The sequence below is a fragment of the Medicago sativa genome, chromosome 2 (genome assembly GCF_051527215.1).
Source record: "Medicago sativa cultivar Bolivia chromosome 2, Bolivia_mono, whole genome shotgun sequence".
Taxonomy (NCBI): domain Eukaryota; kingdom Viridiplantae; phylum Streptophyta; class Magnoliopsida; order Fabales; family Fabaceae; genus Medicago; species Medicago sativa.
The window spans coordinates 14,820,910-14,841,335 of NC_140750.1; the positions used below are offsets into that span (position 1 = coordinate 14,820,910).

At 34.1% G+C, this 20,426-nt stretch overlaps 2 protein-coding genes, 1 long non-coding RNA gene and 1 pseudogene across 36 annotated transcripts; 2 read left to right on the forward strand and 2 right to left on the reverse strand.

Moving 5' to 3' along the window:
• Positions 1-632: 632 nt before the first annotated feature.
• Positions 633-1,793, reverse strand: LOC146944849 (F-box/kelch-repeat protein At3g23880-like; annotated as a pseudogene).
• A 4,099-nt stretch (positions 1,794-5,892) lies between these two features.
• Positions 5,893-8,160, forward strand: LOC146944850 (uncharacterized). The gene is made up of 2 exons (XM_085747994.1): positions 5,893-6,045; positions 7,195-8,160. Exons 1-2 carry the CDS (start codon positions 5,893-5,895, stop codon positions 8,158-8,160), a joined length of 1,119 nt encoding a protein of 372 aa, XP_085604120.1.
• Positions 8,161-9,074: 914 nt separating this feature from the next.
• Positions 9,075-10,282, reverse strand: LOC146944851 (F-box/kelch-repeat protein At3g23880-like). Its single transcript, XM_085743196.1, has 2 exons — positions 10,177-10,282; positions 9,075-10,139 (listed from the first exon to the last, which is right to left on the reverse strand). The coding sequence occupies exons 1-2, from the start codon at positions 10,280-10,282 to the stop codon at positions 9,082-9,084; spliced, it is 1,164 nt and encodes a 387-aa protein (XP_085599322.1). The 3' UTR covers positions 9,075-9,081.
• A 2,285-nt stretch (positions 10,283-12,567) lies between these two features.
• On the forward strand, positions 12,568-19,648 carry LOC146944852 (uncharacterized). 34 transcript variants are annotated; one of them, XR_015026129.1, is made up of 14 exons: positions 12,568-12,793; positions 13,112-13,319; positions 13,481-13,511; positions 13,594-13,681; positions 13,764-13,909; positions 14,088-14,126; positions 14,268-14,390; positions 14,835-14,915; positions 15,135-15,283; positions 15,431-18,303; positions 18,389-18,455; positions 18,550-18,607; positions 18,682-18,794; positions 19,251-19,648. It is a non-coding gene; the product is annotated as an uncharacterized LOC146944852 (long non-coding RNA). The 34 variants fall into 34 exon arrangements; XR_015026119.1 differs by having other exon boundaries at positions 15,431-15,601; positions 18,682-18,822; XR_015026131.1 differs by having other exon boundaries at positions 15,135-15,206; positions 15,431-15,601; positions 18,682-18,822.
• The last annotated feature ends 778 nt before the right edge of the window (positions 19,649-20,426 follow it).

Genomic DNA, 20,426 nt, shown 5'->3' on the forward strand with positions numbered 1-20,426 from the left:
AAAATAAGTAATTATTTCTTTAACCATTCCAAAATAAGTAATTATTCTTCAAAAAAATTCAAATGTTTCGATTTCCAATGCATTGATTACATGCATTTTCGTAGTACTTACTGCTTATGGTCCTTAAAAAGTGTCACAGAGGCACTCATTAACATTTTCCATAAAATAAAATGAGTACTATAACTGAATCAATTGTAGCTACAATAAAGTCTCTTTTTCCTTCCTTTCTTCCTATCATTACCTCGTTCCGCCATGTACCATCAATAACGTTTATATCATTGAAGTTGGGATTTCTGATCAACAATTCAAAAATGACTTGTTTTAGATTGGAGAGTGAAATAGCAAAACACAAATAAATCAAAAGCAAGAAGTTGCACAATGCTCAAAAGGGCAGGCAGCCATATCCAACTATGAACAAGGGAATAAATAAGCTTCAACAATGATGTGCCATGAATAGAGCTTGTACCACAAGCAACACAATGGATGTAAATTAAAAACTAGATTTTATAGCAGCAATGCAGCATTATTATCAAGAGCAAGAATATAATAAAATGATTCTCGTTCGGAAACATACTATGCAACATATAAGAATTGATAAAAATTCAATCAATTAGTTGGAAAGGAACTTACATTCAATGACTCAAAACCAAGCTTTCAGCATAACTTTTTATATGATACCCTTGCAACCGGTATTTACCGTTGGTAATTCTTGCTCTCTCTACACTATCATCTCTCAAATTATAAACAACTAGTAGGTCTTCAAAACAGTTTACCAATATCATTGTATCACAATTTTTAGAAACGTGCAATGGCACCCACCAAGAATTAAATTTTTTCTCCAATTTATGATCTATGATTTGAAGATTAATCTTAAGTAGTTGAGTCCAAGACTCTTCAACGCCGTACTCTGTCATCTTCCATATAACAAAATGAGTTTCCTTGACAACATTAAAAAAACAAAGGCAATCCATCAACACACATAGAGATGGTTGAATCAATGGAACTTCATCAAAACCTCGAGGGGGACGTAACTCCTTGTATGTTTCCGCATGCAGATCAAGCGAAATAATCATAAATTGTTCAACACTAATACACTTGCAATCATAACAATATTTGTAGTAATTGTGAAGTGTCAACCAATTGATACTACCACTCAAATGCACTCCATGATTGAGATGATTATAATTCTCAGGAAACCTTTGAATATTTTTCCAAACATTATCGCCTAAACAAAAAACTTTCGCCTCATGTATGTCCACCACCTTATAAGTATCTGTTGAATTATCATAAACAAATGTAATCTGCAAAGGATAGAGTGGGATACCAGAACGATACCCTAATGTATTTGATATTGTCCTTGTAGCAGGGTTCCAAAAACGGAGCCACATTTGTTTATGCTTATAACCGAGCAAACATAGCAATCCATTGCAGGAACCGACAACCACATGACAATTCTTATCCTTCAATTGATAATAAGGATCATCAGTAAGGGTGAACGACGAACTTTCCATTAAACAACTCAAGGAGATTGGTAAAACACTTCGACCCCCTGTATATTGTTTATCGATATATACTAGTGCTAGCTGGGGTTTTCGCATAGATCGTTGAAGGTGCAAGTTGATGAAGAAAGAGTTAGAGATTAGGGTTTTCCATCACTTAGACACGCACTTCAGTCGCATTAGAGATTTCACGGGAAGGAAAGAAAGCACTTCTATGATAAGTTCGTCAGGGAGGATTATCTGCGATGATGCCGCCTTAGGTGGAAGCTGCAACTCAGGTGGTGGGAGATTCATGCGAACGATATCACTTTAGGGCTATTATTTTTCCAATTTGTTGCGTTGCTGCCTTTTTAATTGAATTGAAAGAAACGCCAAAGTCGTGCACAATTTTAGGTTGTACGGTTGCAAAAAGTGGAAAAGGAATAAATTTTTTTATTTTTATTTTTAAAAGAGCCGTATTTTATTTTTCAACAATGATAAGGATATAAACTAGTGCCCAATGAATCAATCCAACTCGAATATAATTCGAAATTTGATTCGATAATTAATTCGTTAAATTTAGTTCATGAACTAAATTAGTCGAATTTGAGTTAAAAATTATTCTTATTAAGTAAATGAGTTGAATTTGATATAAGTATAATTCTACTCGTTTGATTCATGAGATAACTCAATATAGATAGATGAGATAACTCAATATAGATAGATATATGCTCATTGCATCTAAGTTGCATTTATACTATTCAAATTAACTATTTGTTTTTTTTTTTTTTTTTTACAATATCTTAAGTATTTTTTGATAATAAAGTTATGTCACGTGAAAGCTATAAACAATGTCTATAATTGTTATGATGATTACCATTAAGGTAAATAAAATTGTTATTGCTCAATGTTAGTTTTTTTTTTTTGAGCAATGCTCAATGTTAGCTATTTAGTTATATTCAACGCTTCCTTCAAAAAAAAAGTTATATTCAACGCTTAAAAATCTCACACTTAAAAAACTCTCCAATTTAATTAAAGAGTTCAAACACAACATGCTAATATCCGGTAAGAATACCATGGCTATAAAAAAAGCTACACCAAAAGACCCTTGGTATTCCTTCAATAAAAAAAATAATAGGACTCTGTTTAGAATGAACAAAATTTCCTAATGCCCTACATCATGTTTGTGTCTAGTGGCTTGTCAAAGAGTATACCATAGTATAAGTGAAGTTCAAGTTGAAGTAGCAATAAACGTCACAAGAAGGGGGGTTTGAATTGTGACCCTTTTTAAATTTTAATTCTGAAAAGAAAATTAAGTATATGTATGCTCAAGAAAGTTCTTGGTTAGTGTTACTTGAGTAATAATAAAATATTATAATATTAGGACCAGAGAACTCTGGATAATAAAATAAGTAAAAGGACCAGAAAGTTCTGGAATAAAAGACTGAAATAAATAAATCAGTAAAGGACCAGAAAACTCTGGATATATAACTGAAATAAATAAAGCGATAAAGGACCAAAAGGTTCTGGATAATTAATTAAGTAGTAAGTTAATTATTTAATTTTAGTTTAAGGACCAGAGCACTCTGGAAAATTAATACGATTAGTTATAGTTATATGTGACGGCCAGAATATAAGAGATAAGAGAAGAGAGAGAACACAAGAGATTTATCCTAGTTCACCCAATGTGGGCTACGTCTAGTCCCCACACTTTTAGTGTGAGATTTTTCCACTATAGTTTCAAGCCACCAAATCATCCTTAGTAGCACTACAGTTCTTGATCACACCAGATCAGTCTAGTCACAATTCTTGATCACACCAGATCAGTCCTATCTCAAACTATTAAGCCCAATAGACTTGAGATCTAAATACAAATGGTTTATGAGAGGTTTAGGTTGTGGATCCTATTTTCTCAACACTTGTTTGAGATTATGATAAAACAAACTTAAAAGATTATGATCCAAATCTAATGTAAGAGTAGAAGTTTGTTTGTTTGTAGTTGAAGAGCTTGAAAAACTTTGATGAATATTCTTGATTTATATTCACGTGAGAGAGACAATTGATTTTGCTTTGAGAGATTATGTATTCTTGTTTGTAAGCTCTTGAGAAACTAAGTGGAGGCATGCTTGCTTTTATAGAAGCTTTGAGCTTCATGAATTAAGGACAGAACCAGCTGTGTTGTCCTTCCATGAAACATCCCATGTGCGTGTGTTTTCTTCTTTGAAGTGCAAGGATGCAAAAAATGAACTCTTTGTGAGTGGCAGAATGTTCTTGAGAACATTCTTTGAGTTCCAACTGTTTACAACAAGCATACACTTAAAAGATCACCAGCTGTGATGTGGTGGCCATGTGAACTTGTCTTTATCTTTGTTGTACTTTCAGCAGACCATCTTGAGAACATTCTTTGTTTGTTGTAAGCTTCACCAGAACCTTCTTCTTGTGCAGCTTTGATTCTTTCTTCTTTCCTTTAAGACTCACGTGAGTCTTTGGCCTTTTGTCATTGAATATTCTTTTTGTTTGTCAAGCCTTTCCTTGTCATTAGATTGCTTCCTTTTTAAAGTCATTTATCAAAAGTATCTTTCTATCCTTTTTTAGTGAGACAAAGGGAACAATATTTTCTTGCTTTCAATGATGCAAGTGTTGTTGGCAGAAAGTGCACTTGTGTCTTTTTGCTCTTTTGCTTTGATGAGATATTTATAAGCTTAGAATGTTCTTCTCTTTAACAAGAACATTCTTCATGAAACAATTCTCACAAAACATATTAGTAGATAACAAGTAAAAACATATATAATGTTTGTGATCTTTAAAACATCAAATAAGGATTTTGTCCTCAACACAAGTCTCACATCGAAACATTAACAACCAAGAGGAGTGAATAGATTTGTTGGTCCTTGAATTTATACCCGTCGATCAACTTGATCTTCAAATTTTACGAAATAGCCGATTTGTCCCTCAATTTGTTTCACGCCTATCAAATAGGTCCCTCCGCCAAGTTGATCTTGGGTACCAGAGTAACAAAATATTATCACGCAGCTAAAATAATTGACGAGAAAAGAGGAACTGAACACATAATATTTACGTGGAAACCCCTCAACAAATAAGGGGAAAAAACCACGGGGCAAGAGTAGGGAACTTTCACTAAGTGGAAGAAATTACATGACCTCTCTAAATAAAAGGAGAGTACAATTACCACTCTCTCTTATAAATAGGAGAATAGTAACTAACACAAACTAGGAGAAACCTCATAGGAGAAACTATTTTTCCTCTCTATATTTTTCCTCTCACTACTCTAAACAAGCTTTACTTGTTGTTGTGTTGTTACTAATTTGGGATGAGAAACAATGGTACAAGAGCATGCTATTTATACTAGTGAAAGAGTCATGCCCCAACCAATTGCATTTATGGCACCGTGTGAATTTTCAACTTTGCATAGTAACTTTGCATGTGAACATAGAAATTACATGCCAACATGTTTTACTGCCATGTGATATCAATTCAACAAAAGTGTGCTTTACCACTTTCCCGTGTTCACAGTTGAGACGTTAGACATGCCCTGTTAAACGATGATGTGTCCGTCCACGTCACCTCACACGTATGCAAGGATCAATTTGATAGTGAAACTTATCAGGGACCAATTTGATAGTGAAATTTAACATCACCAAAAATCCAAAAACATCAATCAACAAAACGCTTTCCACACCCTCTTCCTCTTTCATTCAAATCTTAATTTTGAAAATTCGAATCACACGGTTAAACACAGTAAGATCCACGTAAATAAACAATCCATTTATGAGATTGAGACCCAATAGCATCAAATGATTAGTTACAATATAATTATACAAAGTGAAATAAAATAAAATAACTTATTAAAGGAAGAGAAAACACAAATTAATTAGAACTCAATCACTAGCCGAAAAACCCTAGAACGGTGTGTGTTTCGTTGCCGTTGTCCAGTGACAATATATCACACTTGGGTGCTGAAGATGTGTCGAAGAACAAGTTTAGGTAGTTGATGATTTAATTAAAATTCCGAAGGAAGGAGATCTCAATTTTGCTATGTGGGAAAGTTGCAATAATCAGGTGCACTCCTGGATTGTTAATTCAAAAACGCCTTTGGTTGCAGAAAGCATTGTTTTCATTGAGAACACAGTTGATGTGTGGAACAATCTTAAGGATCTCTATATGCGAGGATATAGGATTTGTTTCGCGCAATTGCAGCAAGAAATGGCAAACCTAAAACAAGGTAATCAGAAAATTACAGGATATTTTACTAAATTGTGTTGTCTTTGGGAAGAATTGGAGCGGTATAAGCCTATGCCTCAATTTAATTGTCCAATACCTTGTTCATGTGTATCTATTAGAGGATAGAATAATCCAATTCTTGATTGGATAAGATTGAATGATGATCATCAAAATGTGGCTTCACAAGGAAGAGGCAATACTAGATTGTAAGCATATTGGTAAGGTTGGACACACAACAGAAACTTGCTACAATAAACATGGATATCCACCCAATTTTGGTCGTGGAAATGAAGGAGTTGGCTCTTATGCTAATTTTGCTGGTACAGTTTTCAAAAGAACATGAAGGAAAATGCATGGTGAGTTCTTCAAGAAATGATGACGAAAATGTGTCTTTAACAAAGGAGCATTAAAAAGCTTGGTGGCTTTACTTGAAAAGTGCAATGTGTAATCCAAGTGTGTCGCAAATGTGACAAAAGGAACAAGTTCTCTGCATAAAAATGGAGAGGATCAAACGGCAAAATATAGTAACTAATTATTAGGTTCTCTATTTATTGACGATTATTAAGCTGATCTCTTATTTATGATTCCATTTTTTTTTTCTTTCAATCTTTAGTCTTGCAATTTCAATTTCTGAATGTTGGTTAACAAATTGAAGTGATCAAGTGATGTTTCAATGATTTAAATGCCAAATTCGATTAGGCATGACAATGGGGCGGGGTGGGGACGGGTTTTACATTCCCCATCCCCATACCCGATTCTCATATACTTACCCGTTACCCGACCCATACCCAACGGGGATGAGAAATTGAACCCCATCCCCGTCCCCGACGGGTTCGGGTATCTCCGCCTCATCCCCGTCCCCGCATTGAATAATTTTTTTTAATGAAAAATAGAAGTTTTTTTGCAACCCCTAGAGAAATATTGTAATGCATTATCCAACAATGTGTTTACTTTAACATTTGTTAGACCGATTGATTTAGTTGTTCCTTTAAATATCAATGGCAGTTTTTATAACACGGCAATTATCAAACAAAATAACATGGCATATCAACATTAAGTAGTTTTCTTCATTCGGGACGAGTTTGGGTATGGGTTCGGGGTGGGTACCTATATACCCGTTACCCGTCCCATACCTGTGTTTTGAAATCGGGGAAAACCCAAACCCATACCCAAACTCAGTCAAAACGGGGAAAACCCGTCAAATTGAGTTTGGTTCGGGTGGGTAACCACGGGTATGAGTTTTGTTGTCATGCCTAAATTCGATCAAACCTAAAACTAATGTTATAGATTTGATCGAATTTAGCATTTAAATCAATTGTGATAGAGCAATACTCTTGGTGAGTTTTTGAGATTTTTAGTAGACAGAACACAATTTTGTCATTCTATTTCTTTCATGTGTAATTTCACTCAATCAAATAAAAGCTAAAAAAAATATAAAAATATACCACTAAAAAATGTGACATTTATTTGACAGACAAACCAAATAAAAGGGGGAGTTGGAGGAGGAGGAGTTGGAGGGTGTTGGTTTTCCAATAGGGTGGCACGGAAGGTATCAAATGGTAGGGGAACTAGTTTTTGGAAGGATAGATGGATTGGAGATCAACCTTTGGCTTCTACCTTCCCAAGGCTCTACAATATTTCCTCTTCCAAAGAAGCTATGATAGGAGATTTGTGGAATTCCATCGATGGAATGGTCACTTGGAATTTTGGTTGGCGGAGACAACCCTTTCAATGGGAGGTTGCTTTAGTTAATAATTTGTTGGCTCTCTTAGAAGGGGTTCGTTTGGGGGCGGAAATGGATAAATGGATTTGGTTACCGGAGGAGGATGGTTGTTTTTCGGTTAGTTCCTCTTATAAGGTGCTAGAGGGTATTGTGCTTTTGGATGGTGGTTTTAGTGTGTTTGAGGAGGGTGTTTTTGGTAACCTTTGGATGAGTTCGGCTCCATCTAAGGTGATAGCCTTTTCTTGGATGGCTCTTCTAGACCGTATCCCTACGAGATCAAATCTTGGCTTACGTCGAGTTATACCGCAAGAGGATCCTAGAAGTTGTGTTATGTGTGGTCATGAGGAGGAAACTACAACACATCTCTTTTTGCATTGTGAGGTGGCTTCGAAGTTTTGGCGGATGTTGTTGGATTGGTCAGGTGTTAATTTTATTATTCCGCAAAATTTGTTTATTCATTTTGCTTGTTGGAGTGATGAGACTAATTCGCGACGTCTTAAAAAGGCCTTTAGGCTGATTTGGCATGCCGCACTTTGGTCAATTTGGAAGGAAAGAAATGCAAGAATCTTCAAAAACCAATACAAGGATGTTCGTGAGGTGGTGGACGAGGTGAAGGCATTGTCTTGGTGTTGGACTTTAAATAGACTTCGGATTGCATCTTGCCTTTACTATGAGTGGTGTTGGAACCCTCGGGAGTGTTTGATCCGGAGGCACTGATGGTTTTGACTGGGACTGTGGGGCTTTAGGGCTGTCATGACAGTAGTTTTTTCATTTTGGGAGGTTTTTCTGGTTTTTAGCAGCTGTGCTGTGTTATTTGTTGTTTCGCAGCAGCTGTTTGGTTCCTGCTGTCTGTAGCGCCTATTTTCATGGTTTTGTTTGGCATGTCTTGCCCTCTTGTACTATTCTGCCTTTAGCACTGCTTGTGCTAGGCACCTTTTATGAAATATATATGCAGTTTCAAAAAAAAAAAAAAACCAAATAAAAGGGAAATAAAGGTGAAAGAACACCCGCCATAGATTTATTGTTAATTAATTGTCAAGCGGTTCTTGTTCAAGCACAACAAAATCTTATCATATTTGCACTTAAATTGCATATAAAAGAGTAGGTTTGAAGTTCAACAAAGAGTAGAGTAGTAGAACATATACTACGTTATTAAGCTGTCAGTTGCCACAAATAATCTCAAAGAAACCTAAAAGATAAATAACAAAAGGGCTATAAAATGAGTTCTATAACTGAATCAATCGGTAGTTACAATAAACAAGTTGCATAATGCTCAAAAGGGCAGGCAGCCATATCCAACTATGAACAATGTTGTGTCATGAATAAGAGCCTGTACCACAAGTAAAACAACACAATGAATGCATATAAAAAACTAGATTCTATAGCAGCAATGCAACATTATTATCCAGAGCAAAAATATAATAAAATGATTCTCGTTAGGTAAATTAGCGTGGATGTCCACCAAGTATTTAAACAAAATAGAAGGACATAAAATATTTATGAATTTGCAAAAAACATTGCCATGCTTAAAATATACATAGAGATTAGAGAACCATATTCTAAACATAGCTAATATTTGTTTAAGTATGACTCATATGTATAAGACACCGAAGGCAAGAGGCGGAAATGAACTTACTTTCAATGACTCAAAACCAAGCTTTCAGCATAATTTTTTATATGGCGCAATCGAAACCGGTATTTACCGTTGGTAATTCTAACCCCCTCTACATTATCATCTCTCAAATTATAAACAACTAGTAGGACTTCAAAATTGTTTGCCAATATCATTGTATCACAATTTTTAGAAACGTGCAATGGCACCCACCAAGAACTAAATTTTTTCTCCAATTTAAGATCTATAATTTGAAGATTAATCTTAAGTAGTTGAGTCCAAGACTCTTCAACACCGTACTCTGTCATCTTCCATATAACAAAATGAGTTTCCTTGACAACATTAAAAAAACAAAGGCAATCCATCAACACACATAGAGATGGTTGAATCAATGGAACTTCATCAAAACCTCGAGGGGGACGTAACTCCTTGTATGTTTCCGTTTGAAGATCAAGCGAAATAATCATAAATTGTTCAACACTAATATACTTGCAATCATACCAATATTTGTAATTGTGAAGTGTCAACCAATTAATACTACCACTCAAATGCATTCCACGCTGTAGACGATTATAATTCTCTGGAAACCTTTGAATATTTTTCCAAACATTATCGCCTAAACAAAAAACTTTCGCCTCATGTAAGTTCACCACCTTATAAGTATCTGTTGAGTTATCATAACCAAATGTAATCTGCAAAGGATAGAGTGGGATACCAGAATGATACCCTAATGTATTTGATATTGTCCTTGTAGCAGGGTTCCAGAGACGGAGCCACATATGTTTAAGCTCGTAAGAATGACCGAGCAAACATAGCAATCCATTACAGGAACCGACAACCACATAACAATTCTTATCCTTCAATTGATAGTAAGGATCCTCGGTAAGGGTGATGGACGAACTCTCCAACAAACAACTCAAAGAGATTGGTAAAACACGACTGCACTCTATATATTGTGCATCTATATATACTAGTGCGAGCTGGGGTTTTCGTAAAGATCGTTGAAGGTGCAATTTGATGAAAAAAGAGTTAGAGATTAGGGTTTTCCATGACTTACACACGCACTTCAGTCGCAATAGAGATTATCGGCAATATATAGAGTGCAGTCGTGTTTTACCAATCTCTTTGAAGGAAAGAAAGCACTTCTATGATAAGTTCGTCAGGGAGGATTATCGGCAATGATGCCGCCTTAGGCCGAAGCTGCAACTTAGGTGGTGGGAGATTCATGAATGCGATATCTCTGTAGGGTTATTATTTTTCCAATTTGTTGCTGCTGCTTTTGTAAGTGAATTATTATTTTTCCAATTTGTTGCTGCTGCTTTTGTAAGTGAATTGAATGCGAGACGCTAAAATAGTGCACAATTTTAGGTTTTATAGTTGCAAAAGGTGGAAAGGAACGATTTTTTTTTGTTGTAAAGGAGCCATATTTTATTTTTCAACAGTGATAAATATATAGACACTATTTATTTTTCTCCATTAATTCAACATTTTATTTTCTTCCTATCTCTCTTCTATCACTTCACCAAAATATCACATCTGTTTACATAAACATCACTTTATTTTATTTTGTTTTTCTTTCACTCTCTTTGTTTTAAGGTGTATACACCGCACACAAAACATTTTCTTTTATTTTTTTAGACATTTAAGTGGGAGTTTTCTATTTATTGATAAATTTTATAAGGAGATTACATCTTTTTATTATATTGGATTTGGATCTCCTGCCGTCATTTATGTTTATATCTCTTTCGTCGTTTCTTTCTCTAATCCTCCTCTCTTCATTATTAATTTCCGGTTTCTCTCTTCTCACTCAAAAAAAACACACGGGCAACCGTCTCGTGGTAACAGGTGATTCAGTTCCAACAATAATCTTCCCTAAAAAATAAGGGTAATGTTAACCAGGGTCAGACACTAGTTAAGAAGCAAATATAGTAATGTATTGCATTGGAAATTGTGTTTTCAATCTCTTAAAAGTCAATAACTTGTCTTTTCTAAATTAAAACTTTCTCTTTATGGTTTTCTTAACTAGTGCCCTCGGGGCACTCGTTAAGAATTTTTTTTTTCTTCTACCCCTATCACCAAAAAAATTGATATGTCTGCCCCTATTTGAAAACTATTGATACAAATGCCCTTGTTATTCATTTTACTTGGCGAGCATAACCATTTTTTCCACTTTCTCTGCAAGCTTGCAGGCTTTTAGCTGAACATATGTGTGTCACACAAATGGAATGGCGAGCATGTTCTTTTTTTTTTTATTTTTTTCATGTTCTTTATTTGAAATGGCGAACATGCCATTTTTTATTTTTTAGTTATTTTTTTTTTGTGTTCTACATTTGAAATGGCAAACATGCCATTTGATTTTTTTTACTTTTTTTGGTACACCTTTTTTGTTTTATCTACTACTATTAATACAACATTGCCTCTATCAGAAACGGTAGACAATTCCTATGAATATGACCGGTCCTGGAACACAATCCACATTTTCTCGGTGCTTTTTCACAAAATTAGGAATAGATAAAGGTAATAGATGTTTTAAGTTTGTGACAATGTTTCATTTTAATGTATTTTTGTTAAATGCTTAATAAAAAAATATTTTAGGTTGTTTTTTTAAATTAAAGAAATGTGGTTGTTTTAATAAAAATAAAAATAAAAACAAAAACAAAAGTAAGGCCGTAAAAAACAAAAAAAATGGGCATGCTCGTCATTTTAGTTGTCAAACATGTAAAAATTAAATAAAAAAAGTAACAATGGCTAGTTCGCCATTTGATATTAAGAACAGAAGAAGAAGAAGAAGAAAAACTAAAAAAAATATGATGCTCGCCAAGTGAAATGTAAAGCCTGCAATTTTGCAGAGAATGTTGAAAAAATAGGCATGCTCACCAACTATATAATGAAGAAGAGGGGTATTTGTATCAATAGTTTTCAACTAGAGGCAAACATATCAATCTTTTTGGTGACAGGGGTAGAAGAAAAAAAAAATCCACTCGTTAACATGACTCAAAAAATAAATATTCAAACTACTTCATGGTTCAATATCCATTGTTCTTCATTCCTCTCTCATATTTTACCTCTTCTTGTCTAGTAAGTTAGTGGAGAACAAAGGTGAATCCGTTATCCAGTTTATAAATTAAATTCAAACTACTCTATGGTTTTGTTTCATAATATAACTATTGATGTTTTAGCTTTTTGTTTTTATTTCAAAACTAACGTTGAAGAAATCTAAGATGTAGCTTTTCATTTTTCCAGCTATGGCCGCATTTGGAAAAAGACATGAAAATAATTTTTCAACTATATATTATAATTTTTAAATAATTATATGGGTCACTGCTCACACTAAGTTAGAGGTAGGACATCCAAGGAAAATTGCAAAAGTATTTTATAACTGGTCTAAACCAAATAGGAAAATCCATGGCTGTGCTTTTTACAATTTTGCCCTTAGAGGGGTATTTTTGTAAATTAGTAAATAAACATCTCCCCACTATATATAAGAAGCTGTAAGAAAAAAAGAAAAAAACAAAAGAAAAGGGAGAGAGAAACGGGAACGGAGGAAGAAGGGGGGACGGGAGGAAGAACGGGAGAGGAGAGGGACGAAGGGAGAAATCACCGCCGATTAACGGGTCGACGCCGATTAACGGGTCACCAATTCATCAAACTATTAGCTTGCATGTTTAGGGAAGAGTGATCGGCGAAGAACTCAACGGCGGTGGGATTGGATTGAAGGTGATCGGCGAAAATGAGAAGGTGAGATTATATACTTACCTAATTCATGCATGTTTCTTTTCTGTGATATTCTGTGATATTCTTTTTAGTTTCTTTGTTTTTAATCGATGGTGAGGTTTAAACGGGTCCTCATATGTTTTGTTATTGTTGATGTTGTTGTTAGTGCCTTGGTGGTGGTGATAGTGAGTAGATGGTGTTAGATTGATTTGAATTTGGTTTTAAAACCCTAGGTTACTTTGATTATTAGTGAGCATTGGTTTTTGAGTTTATGATTGTAGATTTGGTGTGAAATTGAGGTGTATTTGATCTATTTGTTGTTGTTGTTGTTGTTTGTGGCAGTAGTGGATATATGCTGTTTGGATTTGATTATTGATGTCGTTGGAACCGATACCGTTGAATCGAAAAAGTTCGTCATTGAGAGAGAGGAAGCAGGGGAGTTCAGAGTCTTTAGGATCAGTAGGAAGATGGAGAGGTTCACCGTCACCTTCTCATCATAATCGACGGCCGCATGAGTTTAATCGGTCTGGTGATTTTCGGAGACTGGCAGGTAGTTATTTTGAATATGTGTTTTATGGTTTTGGTTGTAATTTATGATTGAGTTTTTGAATTTCTTTGATTTTGGAACTAATTAGTATATTATATGATTTACTATTTTAGGCATTGTTTTAGTTTTTGACGAAATTTGAAATTTGTATTTGATTTTTGTAGGTGGATTTAACACAGCTCATGTTGCTGCTAGGTAAATCTTTGAACATATTTTCAATTTTTTTGTGTAATTAATTTTTTTTATGGTTGAGTTGATTCCAAATTTTGAATATCAGAGCCTATGATCGACCTGCGATTAAATTCAGGGGAGTTGGTGCTGACATAAATTTCAATTTGAATGATTATGATGATGATCTTTAACAGGTTAGAGAATTTTCAAGTATACTTGATGAATGTGAAACTAGATGGATTATATCATGTAATTTTTCGATGTTTTGTTACTTAGACGAAGAATTTATCGAAAGAGGAGTTTGTGCAAACACTTCGTCTACAAAGCAATGTTTTCTCAAGAGGGAGTTCGAAGTACAGAGGAGTAACACTGCACAAATGTGGCCGTTGGGAAGCTCGAATGGGTCAATTCCTTGGTAAAAAGTGAGAACCTATTTTTAATTTAACTGAAGTTATTTAGAAGTAACTTACCAACAAAATTGTGTACGGTTTAGTTTATATTGGATTTGTATAGTTTTGCTTGATATTGAAACATCATGTATCTAGCTAATGTAGTGTAACATTTTAAATTGTGGCCGCGCCATGGTCTGTGATATAACAGAGAATTGCTGCATTACATGATGCAATCTACAAGATGATGGTTTGTTCTTGCATCCTTTCTATTCATTTTCTTTCCTGGAGGATGATGGTTACCCTGTTCCAGCTCTGATACATTAACTTTTTCCTGATACAATAACTTTGTTCAATTTATTTAAATGGTTTGGTGGCTCTCTCTTTGCAGGCCAAAACATCAGGAAGTTGTTTAAGGATGGCTTCATTATCAGGAAGCCAACTAAGATTCACTCCCTCTCCCGTGCTAGGCGCATGAAGGAGGCCAAGAGGAAGGGACTTCATGCAGGATATGGTATTTAACTATTTTAAACCTTGATAGTTTTAATGAATTGAAGGATATAGATTATGGCAAATCTCTGTTAGTTTGTAAGATAGTGCTTGTCTGCTTGTGAAGTCATCGTCATTTAGACATTATAGAATAGAATTCATTCTATTTTGTTTGCAAGATTAGTTAATTAGTTGTGCTGAGTATTCTAGGATATGAAAGTTATATACATTCTGAAACCTATTCACCAACAGTAGAATTTTATGGCATTTATTTGAACCAAAATTTTAGAGCAACTTATTATTAACCCTATTTGAAGTGTATGGAGTGCAAGTTCAAAAACAAATAAACCAATCAGATACTTTATTTGGATGAGAGCAAGTTAGAATCATATGATTTCTTAATTTTGTTTTTGAACTGCATGTAGTGTGCAACTTTTGAATATGAAATGTTGTTATTTCTTATTTACAGATGTGTCGTGGTCGAGGACAGTGCTATAGGTCTAGCAGCCGCTAAAGCAGCTGGGATGAAGTGTATAGTAACAAAGAGCCGGTATATTTCTATTTACTGAATGGAAAGCAGCTTTATGTTTTTTTTATAGGCAGACAATAGTAAGTTATGTTAGTTTCCCGGATCAAATCCGAGATCTCTGACTTTAAACTCCTTCAATGTCCCTTAGCTCACCAACCGAGCTGCCTTCGTAGTGTGGGACTTCTAAACATGTAGTGACTTTTCATTTGACTTTTTCTTAATCTCAAATGCATTATGCAGGTATACGGCAGATGAAGATTTCTTAAATGCAGACGCTGTATTTGACTTCATTGGTGATCCTCCTGAGGAGAGGTTTGATCTGGCATTTTGTGGTAGCCTTCTTTAGAAGCAATATGTCAGCTAGCAAACTGTGAAGTGATGAGGATTTTGTATGATTATTCAAGTCTCCTTCACTATTTCTATCAGTGCTAAATTCCTCCACCAAAATTTAAGCATAGTCCTTCTTTGATGTTGAACATGAACTGAGGGTGATTGAGGTAATGAAGGGACTAATGGTTTTGTTGGTGCTGTTGCAGGAGCTGGTGTGGCAGGGGCAGGTTTTGCCGGAGCTTTAGGTGCTGCAGCAGGTGAATGAGCTAAAGTAGTGGTAAAAAAGATATGACCGAAGAGTACTAAAAGTATGAAGAAGAGAATTTGCTTCATCTTACTAGATAGTTTATCTGTTTTTGGAAAGGAACCAATGATAGGTAAGATTTTATTGCTATGAGTGTTTGATGTATAGTGTAGACACTTTGAGATTATTACTTAATAGTACTTAATTGGTGACCTTTTCTGAGGAATGAGGGACAAGTGATTGCTTTTTATTGAGGATGCTAATTGATGCAATGTTTAGTTTAGGAAGAAAGAAAAGGGGAAGTTACCAGCTTTTTCATCATATCATATGTCTGATTAATAAGTTGTGAGAGTGGAGATTTGACAGTGATGTATGCATGAACTTTAAATTTTGCTTTCAACAGACCTTAGAGTTATACAATCAATTATTTGATGCGTATGATATGAAAATGTGGTTAGAAAAAGAGCTATTGATCTGTCTAAGGTATAAGAAAAGGAAATAACCAAATTCTTTGTTTCATGTTGTAGAAGGTTTTTTCAAGAATTTATGATTTTCAATGTTTTTAATTTCTGGGATGAACAGATTCTATTTACAAGTGTTTGTTAGATACCTCAAAGGAGTTTTCTTTGTGTAAGTCCTGAATATGATTTTCTTCGTTTTTTGGTTTGTGAGAAATGAGTATTTTCTCGGGTGTAGACTGTATTATGGAAGTAGCTGTCTTAACAATTTTCTGGTGTATTTACTTGAAGAAGAATGTAGGTGTTTTGATATGTCTTTCTAGGATAAGCTTGTGTCCTTGGATTCTCTTCGAAGCTTTGCTTTTATCAATTGTCAAGAGACATTACTGTGTTCATTTGGTTTCCTTCGCTTTCTCTGCAAAAATGGTTTAAATGGTATTTTAAGCTTCCAAAAACAAGTGTAGAAGTGAAAATGCGTCGTGTTCATGAAATGCAGAATTTTCATTTTTGTGGATAATATGCTATATGGGACCCTAATAAATTTCCAATTTTAAACTATACAAAAATAAATGTTTATATGTTTAAGCATTAAATTTTCCTGCATTGCTTCCAAAGCTCACGGTGTCTTCCAATTAGTTAATGGTAAATCTTTGAGCTATTTAGTACCGACACTTCCGATTGAAGAGTGTCGGACACGACACGTCAACACCACACATGTTGATGTGGCTACATTAAATCATATCATTTTTTCAAATTATTAGTGGTGTCGATGTGTCAGTGTCGTTTTTGGTTTTTGTGTCTATGTTTGTGTCAGTGTTTCATAGTCTTCGAGATATTATTTTTGTCAGATGTTGACAATACCAGCTTCCAAATAGTAAGATGTTCATTTACTACGTAAAATCTGTTTCTGTTGTGGATCTAAGATTTATATGAAGCACCAGTTGAGTAGAAGCTGCATGACAGTGAATTGGTAAATACTTGCTTCAATCAGAAAGTCAGAACCTAGAAATTGTTTTGCATTCATTTGTGAAAACATTATGTATTATTCTAGCCATCATATTTTAAAATTTCTATTGTTACAGATAAGAGATGAGTGAGACTTAATTTAAATTATTATTTTAAAATTGATTCCAGAAATTTTCATTGGAAATTAAATGTGCATTTGTTATTAAGAGTCTATGTGATTATTATGAGATGAAACATAACCTTTAAATAAGATTAGAAGTTGTGATCTGCAGCGGCGATTGCAGCCACAATATTGATGCGGCAGCAGCCACAACCATATTCTAGCCCAATTGAAAGTTCCATCAGCTTTGTTTTCTTCATTTTTCTGCAATTGCTGGAACTGTTACCCGTGATACTTTTAGAATTTATTTAATAGTGAATGGTTTAGAAACTATAAAGTGGAAGTTCCACTATGCATATTCCATTTGCAAGCACGTAATTGCAACATATTAAAGTGGCTTTAATGCTTTTAGAATTCAAATTTGTACTGGACTCAAAGTGGAAGTTCCACTATGCATGTTCAACTTTCAAGTAGTTATTTGCAGCATATTCAAGCGACTTTAATGGATTTGTGTTGTTTACTGTTAGTTTACAATTTACCACATCTTATCTTTCTCTCATAGAAATTTGATACATGGTTGATTATTAATGACTGAGTAGTTTATAGTTTATTGCCGGACCTTCTTTTTTTTTTTTATCAAATCTTATTTTTGTTATATCACATTCTATTTTTCTATCGTAGGTAAATATTTTGCTGCATGATTCCTTATTTATATTTCAAGCTAACATTGATATTGAGAAATATAGAGTTTGTCTTAAATCACATTGATATTGTGAGATATAGAGTTTGCCTTAAATCACAAGCTAGGCAAATATGGTTTTTCTTCTTCCATCATTTTCATTCTTAGCAGCAGAAACTTTGGCATTCTTCGTGTGCTATGCATCACTTCCTTCGGTATCAATGTTGATTAGTTCTGAAATTTTCCCGTTGGAATTTATATTTGAAGAGACATAGTCAATGAAATCCAACCTAATTGTTTTTTTCTACATTTTCACAGTTTGAGAACTATTAGTGATAGAATTTTTCCTCATTATCCTGGAGACCAAATGAGTTAATTGAGCTTACAATTCCAAATAATTATTATTAGTGTGCTTATTTTTGTCATTGTTGTCATGGAATATATCTCATATTTTAACATTTCTTTTATTGAATATCAACTTTGGGAGAACAAAATAACTATTGGTTTGTGGACAATAAATATACTCATAGAACTTTATCCAGAAATTTATCCAGAAATTGTGCCTTTGGATTCTCATAGAACAAAAGATAATGTAACTGTGAGTCTGTGATGGTGTGCTTTCGGTCTTTGAAGTAAGTGAACGCGAATTTTGTTGTGATGTGTTATGGTTGTTGGTGTTAATTTGATTGAGATTTGGTGTATTTTTTTGTGTGACAGTTTGAAGGAAATTCGTCGTGGCGAGAAGAGCCAGAGTAAGAGATATCGTCCACTTCTCTTCAGAAAGGTGTAGTTAATGTGCCTGCATTGAGAAACCTGATTTTAGGTAGTTATAAATGAAGCTAAATTTTTATGCTCCTCAAATTTTAAATGTTTTACAGGAGGATTTGGAAAATTGAGGCAGCTTGTCTGAATAGAATAAAATCTGGTGACATCGAGGTACAGATTTCAATAGTCCTTCTCAATGTATGACCTGTTCGTTTCAGTAGACTTACACATGATCTATTTTTCAGGTTTCTGCTCTAGAGGATGTAATAAAGGAAATGAATGTGAGAGTCATGTTACTAAAATGGATTTCAAGGGAATAGATTCATTCAACCAATATAGCAATTCAACACACTAAAATGTAGTGCGAAATGGATACCTAAGGCCATGTATACTTCCTTTAGAGCAAATTACTTTCATTTTTAAATTTCAGAGGATCTTAATAAAATGTGGTTTAATACATTAACATTATTGCCTATAATTGATTTTGAAGCAAATTTTTTGATGATTTATGTTCCTAGATCAGTATTCTGGTTTCTTCTCTTTGTTTTTTGCAAGCTGAGATTGAGGGAATAATACCAGACAATCAAGATTTCTAAAACATGTTCCATTAGTGCAGTATTAGGACTTAACTAACTTATTGTTTAATTAGACAATTCCTAATTTGCAGTGATAAACTTTTTGTGCTTCTTATAAATGTGTCGTTAACTAGAACCATCAATTTTTTTCTTTGTTCAGGACTATTGAGTCGGGTTGAATAACGTAATTTTATATCATTGTATTTACATCTTTTTGTTTGCTTTGTTTGGATTGATAGGAATGATGCGTTGTGGAACACCGCATTGCTCGAGTAAGGAGTGGCGACGGGTAAGGAGAATGCAGTTGCAGCATTGCTCGAGTTATGCCGGAGTGGAGGTTCAGCTGCAATTGAAAGGATGGTTAAGGCACCAACTATTGCCGGATTACTTCAAACCCTACTATTTACCGGGACAAAGCGATCTAGACATATTCGCGGATGAAAAAATGCAAAGTACAATTGGAATTACACATATAGTTTTAAAAATGAGTGCAGGGCAACATATCAAAAAAATGTTAATTGGTCTATGTATCACGACTTTAGAATCTATGATGAGTGTTAAACTAACAAACTATGCATTCAATTATGTTTAACCATGTACTCTTGCATATTGATGAGATAATACTCCTTATAATCAACTAACTACATCTAATATTGCACTCTTTAGATATTAATCTAAGACTATTGAAGTTTTAAAAATGCAAAGTACACAATTTGGACTGTTATTTAAGGTAAACAAAAAATGATGTTGGCTGCAGGGACATATAGAAAAACCTTGGTCATCATACATCTTTGTTGTAACTAATAGTTAACAACTTAATATCTAATGGATTATATGAGATATCATATACTTGGTTTGTAACAGTATTTATTAGCGGATACTTGAACTATAACGTTTGCTTGAACCATAAAAAAAAATTGCATGAGAACCTTAAAGAGTGTTACAAAGAAACTTCTCTCCATTCCCCTTTATTTCAAGATTCAAGTAAATTTTGATGTTCAAAATGGCTATAGTAATTATCATCCATTCTTTGACAATTTTCTTTTATTCTAGGTTTTTTCCATCCTTTATATCATTTTTGAAAGAAAAAAAATCAAATAACCATGCGTTTAAGGACCCTTTTTTTATTGTTATATTAGATTAAAAAATAATTGTCATTACATTTTTTTTTTGACCTTTTTTTTTATGAATATTAAGTTTGCATTTTCACTCATATTTTGCTCTTTCCCTTGATTTGCTAGAATGTGAAAAATGCAGCTATTTTTTTTTGAAAAATACAACTACAAGAAAGACAATGTGGTTGCTTGATGTGCTTACCGGTCAGAAATACAATTGCCGCCTCATTACCACTGAGCGTAACAAGGCTAAAAAATCCTTGGGAGGAAGTTGGTTCCAATTTGTTAGGGACAATCACC

Bases quoted from the DNA above. Each gene is read 5' to 3' on its own strand.
- LOC146944851 (XM_085743196.1), bottom strand. From the start codon at position 10,282: ATGAATCTCCCACCACCTAAGTTGCAGCTTCGGCCTAAGGCGGCATCA. The intron at 10,140-10,176 runs ATTGGTAAAACA...TATATTGCCGAT, and splicing joins GCTTTCTTTCCTTCAAAGAG to AATCTCTATTGCGACTGAAG.
- LOC146944850 (XM_085747994.1), top strand. From the start codon at position 5,893: ATGTGGCTTCACAAGGAAGAGGCAATACTAGATTGTAAGCATATTGGT. The intron at 6,046-7,194 runs GTTTTCAAAAGA...TTTATTTGACAG, and splicing joins ATGCTAATTTTGCTGGTACA to ACAAACCAAATAAAAGGGGG.